The sequence below is a fragment of the Botryllus schlosseri genome, chromosome 4 (assembly GCF_051294905.1).
Source record: "Botryllus schlosseri isolate E-star chromosome 4, Bs_hap1, whole genome shotgun sequence".
Classification (NCBI taxonomy): Eukaryota; Metazoa; Chordata; class Ascidiacea; order Stolidobranchia; family Styelidae; genus Botryllus; species Botryllus schlosseri.
Window position 1 is genome coordinate 4,729,307 of NC_137239.1, and position 27,786 is coordinate 4,757,092.

The 27,786-nt window shown below is 37.6% G+C and overlaps 1 protein-coding gene across 38 annotated transcripts in view; it reads left to right on the forward strand.

Annotated features, from left to right (window-relative positions):
- The window catches only part of LOC145437880 (adhesion G-protein coupled receptor G7-like), a 161,772-nt gene that overhangs the window by 73,201 nt on the left and 60,785 nt on the right, over window positions 1–27,786 (forward strand). For 23 of the 38 annotated variants that reach the window (XM_080315224.1, XM_080315226.1, XM_080315225.1 and 20 more), the window contains 8 exons: window positions 1,012–1,050; window positions 7,933–7,971; window positions 8,573–8,611; window positions 9,671–9,709; window positions 9,989–10,099; window positions 23,526–23,639; window positions 23,702–23,797; window positions 26,934–27,083. In XM_080315224.1, the coding sequence (XP_080171350.1) occupies window positions 1,012–1,050; window positions 7,933–7,971; window positions 8,573–8,611; window positions 9,671–9,709; window positions 9,989–10,099; window positions 23,526–23,639; window positions 23,702–23,797; window positions 26,934–27,083 (627 nt within the window). The remainder of the gene's footprint in view (window positions 1–1,011; window positions 1,051–7,932; window positions 7,972–8,572; window positions 8,612–9,670; window positions 9,710–9,988; window positions 10,100–23,525; window positions 23,640–23,701; window positions 23,798–26,933; window positions 27,084–27,786) is intronic. The other 15 variants (XM_080315243.1, XM_080315255.1, XM_080315258.1 and 12 more) reach the window with 3 other exon arrangements.

Sequence of the window (27,786 nt, forward strand, 5' to 3'; positions counted from 1 at the left end):
TAACCCGTTGACTATTTTTCCGCGGATAGAGTGAATGACAGACACAAATAAGGAAATGAAGAATTGGATCAATCAGTTTTTAATAGTGAGCGTGAACAGAGCAGTCCCACTCTGTTGAGACATATCTACTTCAAAAATATTTTGCATAAGTTATTGGGAAACTGTTTATCATGTACTCCAACCCAGTCTGGATATTCAAAAAATGGGCGAACAACAGTATCCACCAGTTCATCCACTTTATAACATTGAAATTCTCTCGTTGTTGTATAACTGGGGTATCATTTTTCTTCTTCATTAAGTAATAAATATTTCAGATTATGGGCTACTGGATATCCTTAGTTTCTCTCATAGTGTTTCCCAACGTCATTTACAACACTAGCCAGCCAAAAGATCACTTGCAATACCTCCCACTGAAATTATGGATCAACTAAATGCGATCATTTTCGTTGACATATTTCGTTCTACATTCCTGTATATACTGAAACAGGGGCGGGAAACTTCTCCGGTAGTCTGGTCTGATATGGGAATGTAACGTAGTTGTCGGGCCGGATTACAGAATCGATACATGATCGCGTATTTATCCAACTATACAAGGAATAAATGGTATTTAATGTAAGCCTTAAATTTAAAGCTTAGCGATCGAAAACGATGTGAATTTATTACCCTAATGTACTTCAATAGCTGTTTTGGTCGATCGGATATCTGTGGTCGATCAAAGTTGTCAACAAATTCTTTGAACTCTGGCGGCATGTCGGATATATATCAGTTGTATTGGAACGCAGCCATTTCTTGTTAATGTTCATGGTCGACAATGCTTGCTCGCAAATATATGTCCATTCAAACATAACAAGTAGCTTCATGACAATCTTCCTCGAGTTGGCAAACTTGGATTCATTCTGTGATACATATAGTTTGTCAATAATTTCAGATATGAATTTCACTTTCGCGGAAGTAACTCTCTGCGGTCCGTATGTTGCCCGCCCCTTTACTAAGGTGTTTATTGTTTTACAGATTCTACAATGGTTACTGAAACGACTGCGCAAACAACAGGTTGGTGCTGAAAAAATGTGGAGAAAACATAGGAATAAAGAGCTTTTTCTAAGATTTAACATTGGAAGTACAGATTTATGGGAAAACCAAGGCACAAATAATTCCATATTTGTTTCCTGATTCAGAATTTCCTGCGACTCAATCTGCACTTATCGTATTAAAAAAATCATCACGTCAACCATACCTTGTATTTAGAAAAATCGACATGAATATGAGGCCGGACTCATGCGTTGAATAACCTTGAGTTGACTCGTTTCACCTCCAAACACTAATGACTTGACTTGCTTGACTCACTGTTCAAACTGCATCCGTGAGGAAATTCTATTATATGTCTAAATTTCCGGAATTTTGGAGGCTAGAAATTGGCTGAAAATTTTTTCGTAAATCATCATAAACAGAAATATTTTTTAAAAGATTTATGCTGCTTGAAGTCTTTCTTTACGCTGTGTGCGATTTACTGTAACCTGTAATAATTTTACTAAGGCGACCACCGCCCTCGCAAGAAAATCGACCCAAAATAAACAAAAATAACCATCATGAACTGATACATGTCTAATTGTAATCGCGATTATAGGAGAACAGTGCATTCCTAAAATCAGTAAAGGCCGTATGGATGCTTAAGTCAAACACAACGGTTCCAAACATGAGTTTCCTTTGCCTTTATTATTGGGATCGCGAAGATGTTGAACGTAATCATCATCCAAAATAGGCAGTGAGCAAATGTAGACAAGTGGATATTTTTTAGTACTCAATTTATCAAATTTTGAGCTTGCCCACGGAACATCTTCAATTTGTAAATGGCGGCAAGCAGACATGGGGTAATCGCGATTAGTAATCGTAATCGATTACGACGATTACAGCATTTTCAAGTAATCGTAATCGCAATCGATTACATTCGAAAAATTTACGAAGTAATCGTAATCGTAATCGACTACTTCCCTTATCTAATCGATTTCTCTGTGAAAGAACGATTACTTTTTATTTTTGCAAGGACTGTGAAATAAAATAGACATTCGTGAACAAGGAAGAGATATTATATCAGGCTCGTGACAGCACAAACGTCTGATTTTCAAATGCCACAGCTCATTATTACGTCAGAAGCAGCCTATTAGCTTTGCGCGTCATTGCGTAAGAAGTATCCACACTAAATAGATATTCGATGCACGTACGTCGTACATTAGTGTCATAGTAAGAACATCCGCCGTGTTGTATATCAGGTCATCAACACGTTCCACACGCCACTACCTCGCAGCAGTTTAATATATCTCGGCTCTGCCTATAGTTTAAAATAGTAACTTATGGGTTGATGTTTGGTTATGCATACGCTTAGTTAAACGCAATTTGACCGTAGCTGCTTGGCGAGCAGTAGGCCTATCTAGTACGTAGGCTACGTACACCGGACAAATAGTTGAAATTTTGTACTCGTCAAATAAACCATTGCGATTTCCATAACGAAGTAGTACAAAACAACAGCTGGTGATATATATATATATATATATATATCAGAACCGACCCGTTTTTGCCGTTTCTCGTAACGGCAGCTTGCAGTACAATATCTGTATTAAGTTGACGGCAGAATTTTATGTTCGCTTAATCTTATTCTCACATGATTCTACTTGAAACGGGCGCTAATCGTTATTTCACAATTCTTTACTCAACATTGGGACCTGCCGCCATGGCCATGGGCTTATATATCATGCTAGCATGGGTTGTAGCTGGAATCAGGACAGAAACAGCAATTCGTCCCCCAGTCTTTCGCCCCCATGGATGATAATCGCAAGTTGAAGACTGAATTTCGTCAATAATTGCATTATATTACTATTCATTTTTAATCCTTTCTCTGCCCCCGATGGTCAGATTTACCTGCAGAGTTTGTAATCTTGGTGTTTGTCGACTACAACGGTCAGTTACACCAGGCCGATTTTCTGCATTCTGCACCCAATGGCGTTGCAGCCGTTGATTATACCACTGCGCTATCTCGCCACATAATTACCTACATGTAGAGCTGGGGGCACGTAATTCATAATTATAACCTCTGGTATCTTGTTATAATTACTTTAGTTGTTAATTCGTGACCTCCGGTTTGTTATATAATCAAACGATATTGTAGTGGCTAAAGCAGGGCCGGCCAACCCGTGGCCCGCGGGCCACATCTGGCCCGCGAGAAGGTTTTCAGTGGCCCGCGAATTAATTTCCGAAATTTCTAATATCATCAAAAATGGATTGCACAGATTGTAAACTTGCAAGGTCAACCAAAAATTTGATTAGTCTGGCCGCAACACTTGAGATGTGATGACCAAAATATCAGTTCCGACGCATTGACAGCTCCATCAGTCATTCACATATTGGTATATATTCGCACACTACAATAAAGCAGAATAACTTGCGATAAATTTATCAAAGTTAAAAATTTTCTACAAGCTTAGCGCAATATGTTGTCACTCGATTTCTTGTTTTTAGTATTTTTGCCCTTTTACCAAAATGGAAGAACACCTATTGTATCAGATTGAGTCTAACTATATTCGCGATTACGAGACAAGGTGTCGTTCAACATATGCGACCTTGCGTTTGCGCTCGCAGTAAGACTGTCGACTATGAAACCTAGGCACGATATGATTGACGCATGTTGGTCGCAGCTTTCAATATCGATATGTCCATGCGCCGAGCCGCCGACTAGCCCAGTCCTCGCAAACTTAGCCCAGCGATATACAGCAGGCCCGCAATACAGTCAAGTGAAAATATTATTGACCTATGAACTTCAGTAAATTTTCGCGCTTCGCGTGGATAGTGGCCCGCGCTAAAAATAGTGGCCCTTTGGCTAAAAAGGTTGGCCAGCCCTGGGCTAAAGCGTAGCAGACTAAAAGAAACACTTTCGTGAGACGCACAACCAAATTGTCAGGTCTTTATATCTGACTGCATGTCTAGCAACTCAAGTTGTAAATGACCAGGGTCAGTGGCCACATTAACTACAATAGGACTTGAAAACATTTTCATCGTGGGCGAAAAAGCATTCATTCCGTCAATGCGGCCGTTGAACTTAACAATCAAGTCAAATGATATATTGGTTTGATGGTGAGATAGCGTTGTAAAACGTGTTGTAACACCACCTGCACTTAATTAAGTCTGATGATGAGCAGACTTAAATTTAAGTGACGATCCAAACGCATTTGAGTGTGAGCATACTTTTTGACGTGAGTTGCGTAACGAAATCGTTGTTGAGTAGAAAATCGCTACTCGACACCAACGAAATTGGTCTCCCTCCACCCTCAATTATAAACTCCAGATTTCAAGCCAAGCAAGTGCAATTTTTGAATATCATTTTTTTTTTGTTCTAAATTGATTTTTCAATATTTTTTGTTGGATTTTCCAACGTCAATGGGAGCCGCAAGTAGGCAAGCTCGGAGCCGCGGTTGGGAATCACTGATCTAGAGAGGATTTTCAAGTTAATTAGTTTGTTATATCATTAGGCCACTTCAGCGCAATGCATATATTGTCTTCCAACATAGCTTCTAAGATGCAAAATATATGTAATCGTGAGTAATCGTGATTACTTTTCCAATGTAATCGTAATCGTAATCGACTACTTCCTGATTTTGCTGTAATCGTAATCGTAATCGTAATCGTAATCGCGTCATTCAGAAGTAATCGTAATCGCAATCGATTACAATCACGAAGTAATCACCTCGTGTCTGGCGGCAAGACCATAAAGGTTTGACACCACCGGAGGGCAACCTGCTGGTGTATGTCAAAGTAATATATGGAAAAACCAGATGTATATAGAAATCAGATGCATATACTAAGACCACAAAAAGTCTCATCAATTTCACGATGGTGGGTCAAGATCAGTTTCTTTTTGGGGCCGGAGAGCGCTAAAAAAATATGGATTCGGTCCTAGTTGCAACACACAACCGCATAACTGCGCCACAGAGCAGGGCAGTCAAACACACGACGATTTCATCCGGCTAGTGAGAAAATTTGTTGCCGACCCTGGCAATCATCAGAGCTCACATTACAGGTGGCCCGGTGGATCGGCAAATCTTTGCTATTGTGACGTCATAGTCGCTAAAGAGTTCCGTAATTTGAGCCACAAAAATATGGTAACCCTAGTCTAGTGTCACCCTGAAAAATTAGGTGACTTAACTAGGATCGATTCAAAATTGGCAATGTTTGTTTGCGATTTGGCAATTTTGTTTGGTAGAAAATGAATTATTACTGATTCATAACACTGGTCAACACAATTTTTGTTGACTTTGATCAGTCAATTGATTGTGACTAACTTTTGGGCGCGAAATTCAAAAATGACTTCTGTTTTTCTCTATCACGTCAAGTTTTTCGGTTAGGCACCCCCCACATTGCCTCAAAACCCACATAATATTACTACTTTTAATAGTTAGTGTTTATTGTATAAAACGTTTCAAAAACTACATCCAGTCGAAGGTAATTCATAAGACTTCAAATAAACATTTGCATTGCTTTATTTGGTTGATTTGAACTGATATTGCTTCTACAGGACAAATAAAGTACGAGTTTCAGGTTCCAAATTGCGCTAATAACCCATAATTATGTAGGTTGTCTAGTTTGATACCCGAGCAATAGTCATCTATCATATGAAAGCTCCAATCTACTCTGGTATCTTATCCCTATCATCTTCAGATGTTGGGGGACATTTTCTCCTTGACCATCGCTGACTATCCCAAGGTTTTCAAGGAAACTATTAAAATATTTACGTTTTTTTTAAATGTCTGCCGTCCGACATAAACATATGGCAGTGACATATGTGTATCTGGGTTACATGTGCTGTGCATCCTTATTGTCTTAAACACAACAGAAAACACAATATTTCAAAGCTGAGACATATGATGCAATCCTGCTCGTCTTATTGCAACAATTCTATGCTTCTGCATGTTCTCAATGTTTCGGTATTAGTCACGAAGACTAACTAAGTGTGCAATTGTTACTGCGTCCAAGACGTTGGCATTTTGGAGAATGCCACACTTTAGGATCCTTTATGAGCTACCTATAGGCATTTGCCATTCACTTGAGTTCTAAATCGGGATTCCGAACTCCTCCAGTAATCCATGGTGACAGTATCATGCCAATACCAGTATCATGGCAATACAAAAAGTTACCGAAAGTAGGCCGACAAAGAAAAGGCTGATTCTCCTGATCGAAAGAGAGATACCTTCTATACCTTGCCAAGTAATCTTTTCTCACTTCGTAAGGATGTTAAAAGTTCCGAAAATTTATATTCCAAGTCCGAAAGCTTATGTCAGATCAATAACTTGTGTTTTGGGACTACTATACATTCTGAATCATCTTCGATTTCAAAATCTACATCATTAGGCCTTCTACCCTAAGATCCAGGGTTGGGATCAAGTCACTACCTTCGAGTCACGAGTCATTTCGAGTCATTGCCCAGTTTGACTCGAGTCAAGTCAAGTCAATCGATTTTCAAAGGTGACTCGAGTCAAGTCAAGTCACTCGATTTTTGGAGGTGTGTCAAGTTAAGTCAAGTCACGAGTCAAGTCACAATTCAAGTCAAGTTGCCTTTTCGAAGTATGGGGCATGATGACGTCATTGCATTTTGCTAGCTGTCTGAAATACAGATTGAGTGGTAATTGATTTTGTACCAATGAACGAATATAGAGTTAAATATACACGCAAGAAGGCGCTGTATCGCTCACATATACGTAGAAATGCTAAACCACAGTTTATAGTTACCAGCAAAAATAGAGAATAGATACGAATTGATAGGATGCGATACATTAGCCATTTACAAATCGATATGATGCAATTCGAGCCTGTGCCAATGGTTGAGGACTATATAAACTATATTCAAATTTAATTTCAATAAAACTAGAGGTTTGGTTATGGTAAAAACAGAGAATAATTACTTTACTATACTAGTTTACGACAACGTCAGCTGTAAGCTTAGATCACTTCGTTTGCGGTCAATTTATTTGTGAGGGAACAATGGAGGCTCAGTAAAACGCACGTTCATTGAATGATTGGTCGCTCTCACGGTTACATCAGCGTTTTGCGAACAAACCGAACATATGCATGATTCAGTGATTTTTATCGATACTTGATGACTTGAAATTGACTCGTGAATTTTACTCCGAGTCATGAGTCAATCCATATCTCTGATACGCCGAGTCAAGTCAAGTCAAGTCATTCGAAAAAAGTGACTCGAGTCTGACTCGAGTCATCCCAACACTGCTAAGATCGTCATCTTGATCCGAATTATCGAGCATATAACAGTTTAAAGTTACACTGGATAAGGTGAATGTGGCATTGAACCTATAACTGATAGTAAATGTAATGTTTATTTTTCTTGCCATATCTTGCAGTTTGCATCAAATATGTGTGTGAAATATCCTCAGACGGTTGCATCCTCCAAGCAAAAATGGGAAAAAGCTTCGGCCTAGATCGATACCAATACCTTTTTTCTTAATAATTCAATTGAGCCTTGGGCTGGATAACTTATTATATGGTTAAGGTGTGGATTTTTATATGGTATGGAAAAGTAATATGGCTAAATTCGTGAACATTTGCATATTTTGGGCATATGTCGTAGAGCAAAAACTTGACGTGATCGAAGAAAACCAACGGCATTTTTGGAATCAACACGCCAAAATTAGCCTAAATCAAGCGCGAAATCGAAGTCAACGAATTTTTCAAATTCAAAATTGTTGCCCAGTGTAATCAAAAAATAAAACTCTGCCATCGTCCTATTTCCTATTTTCCTATATTTTTTTCAGTCGACAGACTAGTTACCTTTAACTGTCAGCATATCCATGATCAGATAGATTGATTATTCTTATCCTTTTGTCTCTTACATTTCATCATACTCATTATACAATATTCTCTTGTATTTTGTAGAGACAACAGCGTTTACAGAAACCTCTCAGGAGCCGACAGGTGCGTGCTGACTTAGAGGAAATAGAATACAAAGAAGATAAATTCTTAGAATAACATACTGAAGGCCAGTCTTTTCCAAATTTTTAAGTGGCTGACTATTTATCCTCAGGCGAAATGAATGACAGACACAAATAAGGAAATGGAGAATCAGATAACTAAGCGGCCGTAAACAGAGCAGTCTCACTCTATAGAGACATACATGGACTACTTCAAAATCGAATATGCATAGAATATCGAGAAACATGTAGTACATGTTTTTAACATGTAGTACAATCCAGTCAGGATATGCAAGAAATGGGCGAACAAGAGTATCCAACAACTCTCCCACATTTCTAAATTTAATTTATTTTGTTGCTTTCACAATGTTGTATAATAGCCGTATCGCTTTTCTTTATTACATAAGGAATATTCCAGATTATGAGCTACTTGGATTTCCTTAGTTCCTCGCATTTTGTCTCACTCCGTCATTTACACCACTAGCCAGCCAATAATACACTTGGTTATCCACGACGGCAATTTATAATCAATTAAATGTGATCATCATCGTTGCCATAAATTGTTTTACATTCATGTATATACAACATTCTGTATTGTTTTACAGATTCGACAATGGTTACTGAAACGACTGCGCAAACAACAGGTTGGTGCTGACAAAGTTCTGAGGAAATATAGAGAGGAGGTTTAATTAGCGTTCAACAATAGAAATACAGAATTATTGACAAAGCAAGTCAATATCAAGTGTATGTTAGAACTCGATCCAGAATTTACAATGTCTCAATCTGCACATATCACCTAACAAAATACAATCACTAGAATTATGCCTCGTACTTCGAAAATTCGACATCACTTTGTGACTTTACTCGTGAATAGACTTAACATGACTTGTTTTCATTTGACTCGGGTCATTTCCAGAAATAGTGTGACTTGAATTGACTCGATTCACTTCAAAACTTAGAGTAACTTGATTTGACTTGAATCGATTTTAAAAGACTTAGTGTCTACGTGACTTTTGAATCGAAGGTAGTGACTCGATCCCAACACTGCTGAGAGGGAACCACGGCATCGATACTAATGCTACAGCAATTGAGTGAATAGACCTTATTACTCGAGTCAGCTCTAAAAAATTGAGCGGCCTGAATTGAATCTAGTCACCCTGAAATAGTATGACTCGATATGACTTGTGACTCGAAAGTAGTTAGGAAATCACAGCAGTGCTGATTGGTGAACACGTCATCAATACTGATACTTTATTTTTCTGATTCTTATTTATATTTTAGGTATGGTTTTCATTCCATTAACAGCACAGCTTGGGTGTGCACCTTATTATGTCATAACGTTGTAACTGAGTTATATTTACCGAGTATCGACTTCGAGGTAACAACTCAGGGCGTTCATATAATTTCTTTTTCAGATTATACAGTGATAGTGTCATACAGTGTAATAGACAAGGAACAGTAAGAAACGGTGTTTTTTTTACTTGCGAGATCTGAGCATTGAATATTATGAGAAAGGATGATCAAAATGAGGTTTCGGTATCCAAATTAAGCACAAAAATTCATCATCATATTCCTCGAAAATAAAACGAATCAATAATAGTTTCACTTATTGGCCATTATGATACGTTAGCAATATTGCTTGATGAACATTTAGTTCCATTTTCACCCATCTTGTAAATTCAACGAACATATTTCCCTTTCAGAAAGCACAACGATTGTCGATCCGACCACCGCTCCAGCAGGTTCGTTCATGTAGGCCTGTGTTATGTGTCTTAATATAAATTCTACATGGATTCGAATTTGGCTAGGTTGGCGAAGTGGATTTACCTGATTCCGAAAAATCCATAGCAATTTTATGGATCCTAGCCTAAGTATTAAGTGTTGTGATATTTGGATCATATCCAGTTACCATTGAAATGTAATTCTCAATTTTAAGTCTTATCTGGAAATGATCAACTGTGCGAATAGTGCCGCAAAGAATTATTTCCATGTACTGACTATGAAAATATCGGATTTTCCAGTTTGCGATCCCGATTGCCCGAATAATTCCACATGTGACCTCGAAGATCTACTATGCAAATGCGATTTCGGATTCATCAGCATCCACAATAATAATACGGCACCATGCAGACGTGAGTGTTTATATTTATAATTTATTTTCCTTTACAATTTCATGTTTGCAAATATAACTTGCCGCGCCTGTAGACCCGCAATAAATACCACAACCTATACAGGGCAAATACAGCAACGACAGCTTCATCATACTATATGATAATATTATAAAACATATGTAGTAACATACATGTACGTACTTAACTTATATATCAGTCAATCATTATTGCTATTTCACCATTTGAAAATGTCGCCAGAAATTTGAAAAAATAGTGACGAAGTGGAAGTAGACTAAATCGACTAGGTAAATTCTACCAATGAAATACCCATCTTAGTCTACAGGTAGTAATAAACATGAGGAACGTAGCCCAAGAACGACAAATCAGAAATTTAGATATTACTAAGTTCATGTATCGACTTAATTACGGTCACTATCCTGCTGAATTTTGGCGATTTTGACACTTCATAATCTAATGCGACAAAGTACAATACGTGAATAGTTTAGTAGATCGCACAACCGGTGGCCGGACTCTTATGGGTGCGGCGGTGATTCGCCTGGAAACTCGTGGTGGCACATCGTACTTTTTGACCCCCCCCTCTCGGTCGCACATCGTAATGTGCTCTTATGGGTGCGCTCGCAAATCGTACTTTTAGGTATAGGCATCTCTCGCACGTCGTATTGAAAACTCGTGTTGGCACATCGTACTTTTAGGTATAGGCTCCGGTCGCACGTCGTACTTTCAGGTATAGACATCCCTCGTGCGGTGTCTTATGGCTGCGGTGGCAAGTCGTACTTTCAGGTGTAGGTTGCGTTGGCATGCCGTACTTCGTATGGTGTTGAATATGTTTCAAGTAAATAGTCACGTGGTTGATCCTTACTTGATGTGTATCTTGCAGATTATTATATATGACCGAGTCGGGTTAATCCAAACGTTTACGGTGAGTGCGACAATGATATATCGTTATTCTTATGGGTGCGGCGGTGATTCGTACTTCCGGGTATAGGCTGCGAGCGACATGTCGTACTTTCAGCAAAAAGGGTGTGAAATAGTTTGCTAAATTTAGGAATCACTTGCAAGGTAATATTTTGGTAATTAGTTCACCACAGAGCCGGCGTAGACGGTGATTCGAATACCAACAATAGGCGCGTTCACATACTAACACTTCGAAAAGGTGTGAAATATTTGTAAAATCCTACGAGCGCTCACAAGATAACACATCAGACATAGCCATCTCTCGTGGTTTGGTGTTACAGAGGTAGGAATTGCGCACAAGTAATATTTTGGTAATTAGTTTGACACAGAACTGGCGTAGACGTTGATTCCAATACCAACAATAACCGCACTCGCAAACTAACACTTCAAAAAGGTGTGAAATAGGTTACAAATCCCGCGATCGATGACAAGATAACACCTCAGGCATAGCGATCACTCGTGACTTTCTGTTACATACATACCGATCGCTCACAAGGTAATATTTTGATAGTTTGGCACGGAACTGGATTTCACTGGTAAGATTTAATAAGTAACGAATACCAGAACCGTCGCAGACGGTGATTCGGATACCGACAAATTCTCACTTATTTCTAATCCAGCCCCAATCCTTTGCGAAGTTGACACTTATTCAAAAAGGTGTGAAATAATTGTAAAACCCTACGTCGCTGACACGATAATGCATCAGACATAGTGATCTAGTTATAGTACGGTGTCGGAATCCATTCGCGCGGTGTTCTATAGGTAAATTGAGATAAGCCGAAACCGAATATTTTGACTTTGGCGTAGTGTGAATTGAAATAGGATTGACAAACGTGTCCCGTCCCGTTTCGATATTATACGCACATTGATTTGAAACAAGTAATGAAACATTGCAACTCTATTCGCGATCCCGCTTTCCGTTTGTCAAAGAGATATTTTAACATCTTACCATACTCAAAATAATTATTCACAACATTAACAATTGTTAAAAATCTAGTTTTCACTTACTTGATTATATCACTAAAACTCACAAACTTGAATTAATTCATTCTGGCTGTATTCGTATGATCGGTCTTTTTTATTCGATTGTAAAGGTCGTTACTATTCTGAAGACAAAGTATTTACTAATCGGTACATATACGACTTGACATGAACATATTATATTTTGAGTATACGAGATTTGAAGGTCTGAACAATAACTGAGAAATAATTTATCACAATTAAATCCGTATATTACAGCGTAAAAGATATTGGAATATCAGCAACTCTGTACGGTCATAGTTACTACCACATAACCTAATTTACCCGACCAACTCGTCATGATCATTCCTGAAATCAACACAAACATGACCACTGACTTGAGTTAACCACAAAACAGCATCAAGTTTTAAATCCACTTGTAGCTTACGGATTATTTGAATGCTGGTTATGTTTTGTTGTAATTGAGTGTACGAAATAGTATTACGTCTCGACATCTTACCATCTTACCATATTCGAAGAGTCAACCACAAAAACATTGTCAAGTAAATCCGTTACCCGACCAACTCAAACAGTATCAGTATGAAAAACAGCCAAGCATACACGAGTCCATACAATCACTAAAACCTAAAATCCATAACAAGTTCGGTGGTACTCATATCCCTACGACGCATCATTTTTATCCAACTTTAAAAGTCGTTACTATTCTGTAAGATAGAGGAATTACTACGCGGTATATTCTGCAAGACAAAGTAATTATTACTCGATATATTTTGTAAGACAAAAGTAATTACTACCCGGTGCAGGTGACTTGAGATTAACATAATATGTTTGAGTATACGAGATTTGAAAGTCTGACCAACATAGTTGAGAATTCATTTCTTATATTCGAACGCAGGCGTTATATCGAATATTATCATGATGTAAACATAAGGATTGACTTATTGAAAGACATATGTAACAGTTGATCATGACTTGATTATTAAATTATTCGCGGTAATTAGACCAGGCGTTGTAGTAAAGGTTATTATGACAGCAACAAACTTTTCAGTACCGTTGTTATTAACATATTGAGTTGTAAAACTATATGCGTGTCTGAAATGTTCATGATTGAAAAATTGTTCCACCTTGGTACATATCACTCTACGTATCGCGGATATCAGAAAATATTTTTACAAATGTAATTGTTTCCAGTAACCAAGACTAAATATGAAACGACAATATCGGTATTATTACATTCAACATCAGTACAATTATTACTCTCTATCGTTTGCGATAAACAGCGCTAAAGATGTAATAATTCCAGTATTCATACATTGAACATCCGATGCAAAATGCTTTATAATCCCGATTCGCAACGGGTAATTGAAACGACAAAGTGTAGAGTCAGTATATCACAATATCGTTACTATTGAATCCAGCAATTGATACGATTTATTGTCGGAATTTGTAACAGAGAATTGAAACATACGTACCTTACATAGTGTGAGAATATCACTTTGAGTATCGAGTACCGTTCGAAGCGGGCGATCAATTCTTAATCATTTCATTAACTCTCCATTGTGCGTGCTAAATGTAAAATATCGTGAGGTTATACACTCTAAGACTTTGATCATTACAAAAGTAAATTGTGATATGTTTGTTAGATGCATCCAATTCAACTAGAAGTGTCTAGTTCACAACACTCGTAATATCAAAAACGTACTTGCCACACTGTAATTCACTAAACGTGTTTTGTATTGTTGTTCATTTGTAGTATTGATTGAAATTGTTTTTGAATCTTCAAATAATAATTCCCGACATGAAACCAAGCCGCTGAAAGTCGTAACCATCATAACGAAAGAATTTGTACGATGTTTCCCAAATGTATCCTATAGTCAGGTGTACTAGAATTATTTGTGTAACTGTAACACATACACCGACAATGCAATCGAAAATCTTTCCGTTGTCATTCGCTAAAGTAAATGTCATCACAATACTCTGTCACTAAAAGACGTTACTTGTATGTGATTGAATCCCTAACAATTAACTCACTAAACCGAACTAAGAAATTTTACTCACTCGAAAGATATGAAACTGCGTCGCTTAATCGGTCTATATCGTTTTTCTAAAGGTAAATCATATCCATCCAATAGAAAACAATTTTCACTAGCTTGGTAATGAAACCGAGGGTAGGTCTTCATTCCATATTTTGTTTGTGTCAAATACTTTGCAATAAACACACTGGAGTGGTTGAGCTTTACATCATCGGGCTGTAATCTGTAAATCAAGCTTACATCCGATTTGTAACCGTATTGTTTACCTAACCGAGTTGTATGCAGAGTTTGATATTTTTGTCATTTAGTGATTGCTGAACATACCACTTCGAAACACTCCGTTGATCTTAACTCTCTTTGTGGTTATCATCGAAGTACATTTGTTTCGAGTTCGTAACAACTGACTTTTCAATGACATGATAAATTGTTGACAAGTTATGCTTGGAAGATTGGTGCATACCGAGAAAAATAATATACCACTCATATTGATACTGTTACTCCATTGATCGGTATTCTCGAACGGGTCGATTTTCAAACGAGTAAAATTTATTACTTGAGTTGTTCTGCTTACTATATTTGAATGTAAACTCACCCGTCTTTCAAAACCACAACAAATAATGATAAAAAGTATGCAATCAAACACAACAAGATTTACTGTAGGACACTAATTATTATCCCACATAACTCATTTCTTACCGAAGGCATATGAAATATATTCATGTTACACGAAAATACTCGATATTCCCATGCTGCAAACTTGTACAATGATTGGTGGTGCTTTCAAACTGTTTCGATACCTCAAGAACTTTATTGTCTGAATGGTTATTCATGTATCTTAATAATCAAATAGTTCAACACATAACTAGTACGAAGAGAAACATCAGAGTTGTTTACACAAAGTTTGTATGTGTACAGCAGGGGTCGCCAACTCAAAACGGGTCGCGAGCCACTTTTCAAATTTCGTAGCGGCCGCGGGCCGCATAAATTCAATATCGATATAAAGGGGGCAACCACGTTTTAAAACTCTACGTCAGTACAACGCTGTTCTACCCAACATTGGCAATGGGTATAGTGACCACAAAAAAGTAATATTTTATTAAAGGAATAAAAATACAACAAAGTATCACTGTCATCAATTTCATTTTATTTTAAACTGCGAGTTGTGCACGATACCTAGAAACACTTTTTAGGACAAGACAGATACGTAACTAGCTGAAAGACCATCCCCACTTGAAGGTTAATCTTGTGGGTAAGCCCTGAGCCAGTGGTTCTCAAACCTTTTTTGATATGCCCCCTATATGATACTGAAAAATTTCGCGCCCCTTTATCGTCATATCACAAAATGCATCCATAATGCTGGCTATCCGAACGGATAGTTTGATGGTATGGAAGGTTATGAATGTTGACGAGAGAATTCTATAATATGAATTCCGGATTATACACAGACCACTAGCTATAACTATGAATCCGAGGAAAATCGCGCAAAGCGCGAAATTTTTTTTAGTTGAACGCAGCTCCACGGCCCCTTTAGATGCTTTCACGCCCCCATATGGGGGGAGTACCCTTAGTTTTAGAACCACTTCCCTAAGCAGTTTTCTAGGTGTCCCGGTATTGGAAGTGTTTGGGCCATTGCACGTCAATTTCAGAATTTCAAAATGTTGTCTTAACTTTCTTCCGAAATCTCAAATCATGTCGCGGGCCGCAAAATATGACCTGGCGGGCCGCATGCGGCCCACGGGCCACGTGTTGGTGACCCCTGATGTACAGTATGCGAATACCATGTGTAACTCCAGCACAATTGCGGTATCTATCCGAGTGTAGTTAACACGAATCTATTACAAATAACCACGTAAACTTTCGTGAAAGAAAAGCATACTCACTTCCCGAGGGTTATGTCAATGCCATAGCAATAATCAGCTACTCCAACAACAGAGTACATATGTTTTCTAGTCACGGCACTTACATCTTTCACACAGATCAATCTACTTTGCTAACGAAAAGTACTGAGTCTTCACATGATTGTCCTCACAACAAAACAACCAGTAGATGGAGCTGTATTAAAAATTTTCCTAACCCTTTGCACACCAGTGACAAATTGTTTAGTGAATCGAGTTGTTGTTCAGCGTCAAGTCTCCATGTTGAAGCGTACATTAAAACAGCGCAATCACAATCCAATTAAAACCACGGATCTATTTTCATTTCCTCACAAACTGTCACATACAGAAAAATAAATTTTATTTTCCCAAAACTTACTTGTAACTAATCGCTTTCATTAAACACACAACACCATAAAAGTATTTACTTTCTACAACATAGACATTCCGATGTAGTCAAGAAATATTTTTATTAATCTAAATCATCGACTTCTGTTTGCGGTGTTAGTGTGTGCATGTCATACATGTCGGACCCGTATTAAAATGGACACGACACGACTGAATGTAAGGAGATAGAAGTCTATCGCAAAGATTTACATGTGGTCTTCGCTACGGTTTCAAAAAACGAATCATCTCTTTTGAATTGATCGAGACCGAACAAGTTAGTTACATGTATTCACGGTCATGATTGTGTTTGTCATATGCGAATGATAGGGTTACCGTCAAATCTACATACAACAACCCTTTGACACTCATAATAGCAATTTCATTCTCTCCCTTCGTAATTGTATATTCACGACAAGTATATTGTACAAGTATATTGTGGTGTATTGAACTGATAAAATTGCTAATAAACCAATGATGATGATGAGCTCGATAGCTACGTTTAACAAGACCAACGACAACGAACCCACGACGTTTACCTATGTAAAATTACCACTTTCACTTGGCAGTCCATCGTTTACCTAAGTAAACATATCATTTTCCTTTAGAGATCTGACGTTTACCCAGAGTGACAATACATTTTCACTTGGAAATATATTTTTCTCCCTGAGCAACAAACGATTTTCACTTGGAAATATATTTTTCCCTGAGTAAGAAACCATTTTCACTTGGAAATATATTTTTTCCCTCAGCAACAAACCATTTTCACTTGGAAATATATTTTTTCCCTGAGCAACAAACCATTTTCACTTGGGGGTCTAGCGTTTCCTAGAGTAACGAAACAATTTTCGTTTGAAAATATATTTTTTCTTTGAGTATAACAAACCATTGTCACTTGGAAATCTATATTTTCCCTGAGCAACAACACATTTTCACTTGGCAGTCCGTCTTTTACCTGAGTAAACATATCATTTTCCTTTGAAAATCTAACGTTTACCCGGAGTAACAATACATTTTCACTTGGCGATCTATCTTTTCCTAGAGTAACGATATCGTTTTCACTTGGAAATATATTATTTCCCTGAGTAACAACACCATTCTCGCTTATAGATGTGATGTTTACCTGAGTAATAATACCATTTTCGTTTCGAAATCGGACAACCACACGCATCAATTTGGTATGTGTTGTATTGGCGACAGTTTGAAATTGATTACAACGAACAGTGACGGAAATATACACGGACTCTAGGAAACGCTAGACCCCCAAGTGAAAATGGTTTGTTGCTCAGGGAAAAAATATATTTCCAAGTGAAAATGGTTTGTTGCTGAGGACAAAAATATATTTCCAAGTGAAAATGGTTTCTTACTCAGGGAAAAATATATTTCCAAGTGAAAATTGTTTGTTGCTCAGGGAGAAAAATATATTTCCAAGTGAAAATGTATTGTCACTCTGGGTAAACGTCAGATCTCCAAAGGAAAATGATATGTTTACTCAGGTAAACGATGGACTGCCAAGTGAAAGTGGTAATTTTACATAGGTAAACGTCGTGGGTTTGGTGTCGTTGGTCATGTTAAACGTAGCTATCGAGTTCATCATCATCATTGGTTTATTAGCAATTTCATCAGTTCAATACACCACAATATACTTGTACAATATACTTGTCGTGAATATACAATTACGAAGGGAGAGAATGAAATTGCTATTATGAGTGTTAGAATGTTGTTGTATGTAGATTTGACAGTAACCCTATCATTCGCATATGACAAACACAATCATGACCGTGAATACATGTAACTAAGTTGTTCGGTCTCGATCAATTCAAAAGAGATGATTCGTTTTTTGAAACCGTAGCGAAGACCACATGTAAATCTATGCGATAGACTTTTATCTCCTTACATTCAGTCGTGTCGTGTCCATTTTAATACGGGTCCCACATGTATGACATGCACACACTAACACCGTAAACAGAAGTTGATGATTTAGATTAATAAAAATATTTCTTGACTACATCGGAATGTCTATGTTGTAGAAAGTAAATACTTTTATGGTGTTGTGTGTTTAATGAAAGCTATTGGTTACAAGTATGTTTTGGGAAAATAAAATTTATTTTTCTGTATGTGACAGTTTGTGAGGAAATGAAAATAGATCCGTGGTTTTAATTGGATTGTGATTGCGCTAATTTAATGTACGCTTCAACATGGAGATTTGACGCTGAACAACAACTCGATTCACTAAACAATTTGTCACTGGTGTGCAAAGGGTTAGGAAATTTTAATACAGCTCCATCTACTGGTTGTTTTGTTGTGAGGACAATCATGTGAAGACTCAGCACTTTTCGTTAGCAAAGTAGATTGATCTGTGTGAAAGATGTAAGTGCCGTGACTAGAAAACATATGTACTCTGTTGTTGGAGTAGCTGATTTATTGCAATGACATTGACAGAACCCTCGGGAAGTGAGTATGCTTTTCTTTCACGAAAGTTTACGTGGTTAGTTGTAATAGATTCGTGTTAACTACACTCGGATAGATACCGCAATTGTGCTGGACTTACACATGGTATTCGCATACTGTACACATACAAACATTGTGTAAACAACTCTGATGTTTCTGTTCGTACTAGTTCTGTGTTGAACTATTTGATTATTAAGATACATGAACAACCATTCAGACAATAAAGTTCTTGAGGTATCGAAACAGTTTGAAAGCCCCACCAATCATTGTACAGGTTTGTAGCATGGGAATATCGAGTATTTTCGTGTAACATGAATATATTTCATATGCCTTCGGTAAGAAATGAGTTATGTGGGATAATAATTAGTGTCATTCAGTAAATCTTGTTGTGTTTGATTGCATACTTTTTTATCATTGTTTGTTGTGGTTTTGAAAGACGGGTGAGTTTACATTTAAATATAGTAAGCAGAACAACTCAAGTAATAAATTTTACTCGTTTGAAAATCGACCCGTTCGAGAATACCGATCAATGGAGTAACAGTATCAATATGAGTGGTATATCATTTTTCGCGGTATGCACCAATCTTCTAAGCATAACTTGTCAAAAATTTATCATGTCATAGAAAAGTCGGTTGTTACGAACTCGAAACAAATGTACTTCGATGATAACGACAAAGAGAATTAAGATCAACGGAGTGTATCGAAGTGGTATGTTCAGCAATCACTAAATGACAAAAATATCAAACTCTGCATACAACTCGGTTAGGTAAACAATACAGTTACAAATCGGATGTAAGCTTGATTTACAGATTACAGCCCGATGATGTAAAGCTCAACCACTCCAGTGTGTTTATTGCAAAGTATTTGACACAAACAAAATATTGAATGAAGACCCACTCCTCGGTTTCATTACCAAGCTAGTGAAAATTGTTTTCCATTGGATGGATATGATTTACCTTTAGAAAAACGATATAGACCGATTAAGCGACGCTGTTTCATATCCTTCGAGTGAGTAAAATTTCTTAGTTCGGTTTAGTGAGTTAATTGTTAGGGATTCAATCACATACAAGTAACGTCTTTTAGTGACAGAGTATTGTGATGACATTTACTTTAGCGAATGTCAACGGAAAAATTTTCGATTGCATTGTCGGTGTATGTGTTACAGTTACACAAATAATTCTAGTACACCTGACTATATGATACATTTGGGAAACATCGTACAAATTCTTTCGTTATGATGGTTACGACTTTCAGCGGCTTGGTTTCATGTCGGGAATTATTATTTGAAGGTTCAAAAACAATTTCAATCAATACTACAAATGAACAACAATACAAAACACGTTTTGTGAATTACAGTGTGGCAAGTACTTCCTTGATATTACGATTGTTGTGCACCAGACATTTCTAGCTGAATTGAATGTATCTAGCAAACATATTCCAATTTACTTTTGTAATGATCAAAGTCTTAGAGTGCAACCTCGTGATATTTTATATTTAGCACGTTCTATAGAAAGTGTGAACGGAGTTGAGTATTAATCGTGTACTTGGGATAGTGCTTTGATATCAAAGAGATATTTTCACACTGTGTAATGTTTCAATTCTCTGTTACGAATACCGACAATAACGACATTGATGTTAAATCCTCACTCTTGGTCATTGTAAGGGAATCCTAAACATCGCAACAGTCGGTATGGAAATCGAACGCATGCATACTTTTAGATAGGTGGCACTAACAAGTTTATTACATCCGTGAAATACTCTGAAACGTCGATTCGTGATTGTGTTAGCTATATGCATGCTCTATATCTGTGGACACAAAGATTTCTTAACTTTGGTTACAGCTCATTCGTAACGAATTGTCGTGTACAATCTAATAAGACACAAGTCGAAGACGAATGATTTGATTTTAGTGAACTAAAAAGTCCTTTTGTTTTTGTGTTGGGTTTAATACAATTTGTATGACTATAACGAATCCGATTCCAAAACTGAAATGTTACTTTAAACAAAAAGTTTGATGACTTGTATTCTGATATTGATAGATGTGAAAAGTAATATGACTAGTTTATAAAATCTCGGTAATGTTCTTTGTCGTGTCTGTGTTCAACAAATATGCGATCAAGTCTTACCATTCGATCTTAACTTTCGCAGTCGGCGTAAGCGATATATTGTTGAAGTAACAATATCGACGAGTTCAATAATATTCTCCATCGATGCCTTCGAATAATCTGTCAGCTACAAATGCATTGAAAACTTGATGCCGTTTTGTGGTTAACTCAAGTCAGTGGCCGCGTTTGTGTTGATTTCAGGAATGATCATGACGTGTTGGTCGGGTAAATTAGTTAATGAGGTTGTAACTATGACCGTAAAGAGTTACTGACATTCCAATATCTTTTACGCTGTAATATACGGATTCACTTGTGATAATTTAATTCTCAGTTATTGTTCAGACATTCAAATCTCGTATACTCAAAATGTTATAGGTTTATGTCAAGTCGTATATGTACCGATTACTAAATACTTTGTCTTACAGAATAGTAACGACCTTTACAGTTGAATAAAAATTATCGGTCATATGAATACAACCAGGATGAATTAATTCAGGTTTGCGAGTTGTAATGATATAATCAAGTAAGTGAAAACTATATTTTTAACACCGGTTAATGTTATGAATAATTCTTCTGCGTATGGTAAGATGTTGAAATGTCTCTTTTACAAACGGAAAGCCGGATCGTGAATAGAGTTGTAATGTTTCATTACTTGTTTCAAATCAATGTGCGTATAATATCGAAATGGTACTTGGAAAGATGGTAGTCATGTTTGTCGATCCTATTTCAATTCACACTACGCCAAAGTCAAAATATTTGGTATCGGATTATCTCAATTTACCTATAGAACATCTCGCGAATGGATTCCGACACCGTACTATAACTAGATCGCTATGTCTGATGCATTATCGTGTCAGCGACGTAGGATTTTACAATTATTTCACACCTTTTTGAATAAGCGTCGAATTCACAGAGGATTAGGGTTGGATCAGAAATAAGTGAGAATTTGTCGGTATTCTAATCATCGTCTGCGACGGTTCTGTTATTCGTTACATATTAAATCTTACCAGCGAAATCCAGTTCTGCGACAAACTAATTACCAAAATAGTACCATGTGAGCGATCGGCATGCCTGTAACCAGTGTTGGGATGACTCGAGTCATGACTTGACTCGAGTCAGACTCGAGTCACTTTTTTCGTATGACTTGACTTGACTCGAGTCACTTTGCTAAAATGACTTGACTTGACTTGACTTGACTTGGCGTATCAGAAATGTGGATTGACTCGTGACTTGGAGCAAAATCCACGAGTCAATTTCAAGTCATCAAGTAATCGGTATCGATATTAATCACTGCATCTTGCATATGGTCGGATTGTTCGCGAAACGCTTGTGTAACCCGTGAGAGCGAACAATCATTCAATGATCGTGCGTTTTACTGAGCCTCTCACAAATAAATTGACCGCAAATGAAGTGATCGAAGCTTACAGCTTACGTTGTCGTAAACTGGTATAGTAAAGTAATTGAATAACAAAATGTCTATTTCTGTTGTCTGTTCTTACCTTAACCAAACCTATTGTTTTATTGAAATCTAATTCGAATATATTTTACATACTCCTCAACGATTGGAGCAGGTTCGAATTGCATTATATCAATTTGTAAATCGGTAATGTATTGTATCTTATCAATTCGTTTCTTAATTCTCTATTTTGGCGGTAACTATAAACTGAGGCTATGCAATTACTTACGTAGTTTAGCAGCTCTACGTATATGTGAGCGATGCAGCGCCTTCTTGTGTGTATAACTGTATATATAACTCTATATTCGTTCATCGGCTCAGAATCAATGGCCCCTAAATCTTTATTTCAGATAGCTAGCAAAATGCAATGACGCAATCATGCCTCGTACTTCGAAAAGGCAACTTGACTTGAATTGTGACTTGACTCGTGACTCTTTTCGTAAAAAGCGGAAAGGCTACTACTACTCATTCTGTCTCGATGCCCCAGTTTAACTGGGTCTTTCATTTTTGTTACTTTTGTCGGCCAAGCCGGTAGTCTGATTGGACATGAAAGTTGTTTTGAATTCGTATCGGTGGCATCTTGAATTGATAAAAGAATAAATGATATATGTTTTGGCATGACATACTGACGAATACGATGGGTGGAAAACAACGATCTGGTAATTTCAATTGTTTGTTTTATTCAACAATTTTGGAGATTATCGCCTTACCAGGTTAATAATGAATGTTGTAATGTTCATTGTTCTTTGCATTGGGTACTATACGGCTTCCAGTCACGCATCCATTCCTCATCAATCTCTCTCGCTTGCATGCGTCCTCGTCAGTGTCTTTTGCTGCTGATTTACGAAGCACGAGTTTACTTTGATCAATCTGGGCTTTTTGTACGAGACTGCATACACAGTGAAGTCAGTGACGACAGGCCTATATAAATCACCAGCATATAGAAATTTGGCTGAGCGCTGACCAGAGCCATAAACCATCGGTGAGGTGCCGGTGTCACTTAGCCAACTGTGCAACTCGCTTCCCAATAATTTTAAATGAATTTAGATGCGAACGGCGCGATTTGAAATAGGCTACTTCACAAATTTCTTTCGCGGGCGTGAAAATTTACCCACACGCGCATGGTTAACTTGTCATGTTGTGTATCATTGGCTGTGCTACTAAAAAATTTCAATCATTCTCATTAAGAGCCCTTCTGTAATGAAACTTGTGTCGGGGCCGGACAAACTTGTCTACTGGACGAGTCGTGTGTTTGCGACGTGGGTAACAGCTACGAGCTTCAAGGAGGGGTCTGCACACAAGGTAATATGAATAAAAAAAAATTACCAATAATATTCATTCGATTGCATTCTTTTGGTGTTTAGTATGTCCTGTTTGCGATGAAAACGAAATTTGCTATGATCCGGTTGAAAGATGTGAATGCCGACCAGGATATTATTTCGACGGAACAGGCTGTGTCGGTGAGTCACAAGTAGCCTGTACAGGCGAAATTGTATTGTCTTAATAAAGATGATTTTTCTTACCTTATTTAGACTAATGCTACCAGCGTGGATATGCTAAATCGAATAAATACATCATAACGCACTTTAATTCCAACGACCGAATCAACAATTATACCATGATATTCAAAATACATTCAAAGTAATATACAAATCCTAGATCGAAATACAGTCGTCCTGGATCAGTGGTTCTCAACCTTTTTGTCTTCGTGGACCCCCTTCGGACCGTCATGGACCCTCAATACTTCAACTAAACGTCAATTTTAGATCAATTATCGTGCAAAGGTCATCTATCTTGTGCAAATATCAGTTAACAGCCACAAAATTATTATATTGTTTATTCACAGTAAGAAACTGGTCAATACACACATAATCCGAGGAGCAACCTGCACCCAAATGAAAATGGCGAGATTGGAGTATTTTTTTTTTAATTTCAGTAATGCAGTCAAATTGTTATTCCTATGCAATACATGGAAAAGTCAGAGTACAGAATTGCAGTAGATGAAGAATTGGCAAGGGTTACAGAGCAGAGGCAGAGATGATTGAAAATGAAGAATCGAAATTACAGAAATGATGATGTGATTCACTAGTATAATTTTAGTCCAGTGGTGCATTCAAGGCCTTCCGAAGAATATGCACAGTGCCCAATAACGTAATCATTTGGATGATGTCGAATCGAACGTTACCCGGAATCTGTCGGATATGTCTCATGCTTACGACCCCTATAGCGCCAATGACTATCGGTACAATGTTTATTTTGTACCGCCACATTTTCTCACATTCCATTTTGAGGTCTGCGTATTTGGACTGCTTTTCTGATTCTTTTTGTAGTATATTGTGATCAGCTGGGACAGCCAGTTCAATGAACAAGCATTCTCTTTTCTTTTTCAGTTTGATTATCATATCCGGTCGGTTGCTTCTGATTTTGCGGTCAGTTATAACTGGTACATCCCACAGAATTTTTACCTGGTCGTTTTCTGTCACTGGTGCTGGGCTGTAATCGTACCAATTTTTTGTCGAAGTGGTGATGTTAAAATGTTTGCATAATTCAAGATGAATGTAGTGACCAATCCTATTGTGTCTCCATGTGTATTCGGTAGCTGCAAGTGCACCACAGCCGGACATGAGATGTGTCACAGTTTCATTTTGGTTGTGGTACATTATTATATTTATTATTATTATAATTTGGATAGTGGCGTTGATGACCGATTAGGTCTTTTGTACCACCTACATTATGATTAGCTTAAAAATGATTTACCGGCCACAAAAAGACTTTTCCTTATAATAACAGCAAACTATAAGTAGAAATTGAGTAGACGTTTATTATTTCGAGGAAAAGTTTGAGAAATTGACGACTATATATATTCTTTGAAATACGCGGTCGTGTGTTGAAATCCCGCGCAGTTGATTTGAAATTAACGAGTGCCGAAAATCCATTTCCACAAAGATGGTGAGGTTCGCGTTCGCCAACGAACCTTCATAGATTCTTCACTGTGAAACATTATTATATACTACATTTTTTCACGTCAATATAACATATTTGATTGAAATTCGTTACATTTCAACATAGGACCACTCACTGCATGATAGCATGAATAACATTTCAGCGCTAAATGAGGATGCGCTTTTGCAATTTCAAAAATTATTTGCTTTGCTAGTAAAGGTAGCTCGAACTATTCAGTTTTTCATTTGCGGATTATTGGTGACTCTCTTACTTGTACTTTTGCTAGCAATAACGCAATAGCATAACTAACGACATGCACTACATGTAAGTATATATTGTCGACTAATTGAGCTCGAACGGTCAATTATTAACATCAACGAAATTGATATTGTTGGCAATATTATAGCATTTGATTGTACCAGTTGATAAATTTGGTGATGCTAAAAGAGTGAGCTATTACTCCAGGATTATGGCAAAATATAGCCTGAGTCGTCGCTGGTAACATGTACATTGTACAATATCATAAGACTTTACGGAAATGCAGGATTGTAATTGGCAATATGACGTGACGTCATAGCTTAGTGTTCCCGTTCGCGTTCACACTGAACAGAACCTTTCAGAGGTTCCCACCATCCCCAATATATTGGTCCTCAAACTATAGGTCGCGACACAAACGACCGTTTTATGAACGTACTATTTGCTGAATTTGCTTCGAACAAAATTATTCTGTGGGAACTTTCGAATTCCACTATGGCAGGGCCGGCCATCCCTTGGCCCGAGGGCCACATGTGGCCCGCGAGGTAATTTCCAAAATTTGTAATATTAGCAAAAATGTATTGCACAGATTGTCAACTTGCAAGGCCAACCAAAAATTTGATTAATCTGTCAGCAACACTTGAGATGTGATGACTAAAATATAAGTTCCGACGCATTGGCATTTCCATGAGCCAGTCACACTTTGGTAGATCTTCGTACACTACAATAAAGCAGAATAATTTGCGTTAGAATTAGCAAAAGTAAAAATTTTCTACATGCAACGCGCAACATGTTGTCACTCGATTTATTGCTTTTAATATTGTTACCCCTTTGTGAAAATGAAAGAACGCCTAATGTATCAGATTAAGTTTAACTATATTCGCGATGACGAGACAAAGTGTCGTTCAACATGCGACCTTGCGTTTGCGCTCGCAGAAAGACCATCAACTATAAAACCTAGGCACAAAATGATTGACACATGTTGGTCAAAGCTTTCGAAATTTATATGTCCAGGCACCGAATAGTGCAGTCCTTGCAAAGTGAGCCCAGCGATATACAGCAGGCCCGCAATATAGTCAAGTGATAATATTATTGAGCTGTTAACTTCAAATAATTTTCGCGCCCCGCGCGGCCAGTAGCCCGCGCAATATTTCGTCAATCGAATGTGGCTCTTTGGCTGAAAAGGCTGGTCACTCCTGCACTATGGTGTGAGCATTAGCCAATAAGTGACTCATGAAAACCAGTTTGATAAAATCAATCGAAGATAACCATATCGCAGGGGTACCTGAGCTTGAGAAATTCCTGCAACGATCAAGTAGCAACGCGTGGCATAGATATGGCTCTCTACACTTCATCACTTTCATACATGCTCGTAAAACCGCATCATATCTTTTACAGATATCAATGAGTGCGAAGATGAACAACCCGCAAAATGTCCAAATGGCATACAGTCTGCCCTCGACTGTGTGAACACGGTTGGGTCATATGAGTGCGATTGCAAGACTGATGGCTATTACTACGATGCGACGAATGACGAGTGCCTCGAATGTAAGCGATCTGTAACTCTTATATTCGATGTATTAAACAGTTACAGATGAGATTTATGCTTATTTACAATTACATAGTGATTTCCCAACATAAGAAAAAGCTACTTTTAATTTAGTCAATAATGTTATGTATATTCGAGTATTGCGTTTGAGTAGAAGCTAATGTTGGGGTACTATTCATTTCTCGCATCATATATAGTAGTATAAGTTGCTGACTTCAATAGTTACCTTCTGATTTCACTACGCGCGATATGGCACGCGAAAAGTGCATACGGGTAATCTTCTTTTTAATTAAAACTGTCACGCTATTTTGCGGTCCGGTTGTTACTGCTGCGGCGACACTGGTCTGTGCAATATCGTTGCGCTACAGTAAATACGATTATGCATTGTCGTTTTGGCACCTCATTACATACTATTATGAAGAGATACACAAGCACCGGCTTCAGCATAAAATCTGACATGGGGTATATGACTGTTCACTGTTCAGTGTTCAGATCATACAAAACTACTACACTAATCAGTGAGTCTTGCGCTTGAAACATGACACGGAGTTAAACCACCAAGGCATATCATACGAAGTATCAAGAATCATCCTGTAGACACGATCAAAATTGACGTTTGACACAGGCAAGCAACAGTAGACATTAACATTCAATGATGTCGGAAAGAGAATATACAGATACCCTTTTTACACAATAGATAAA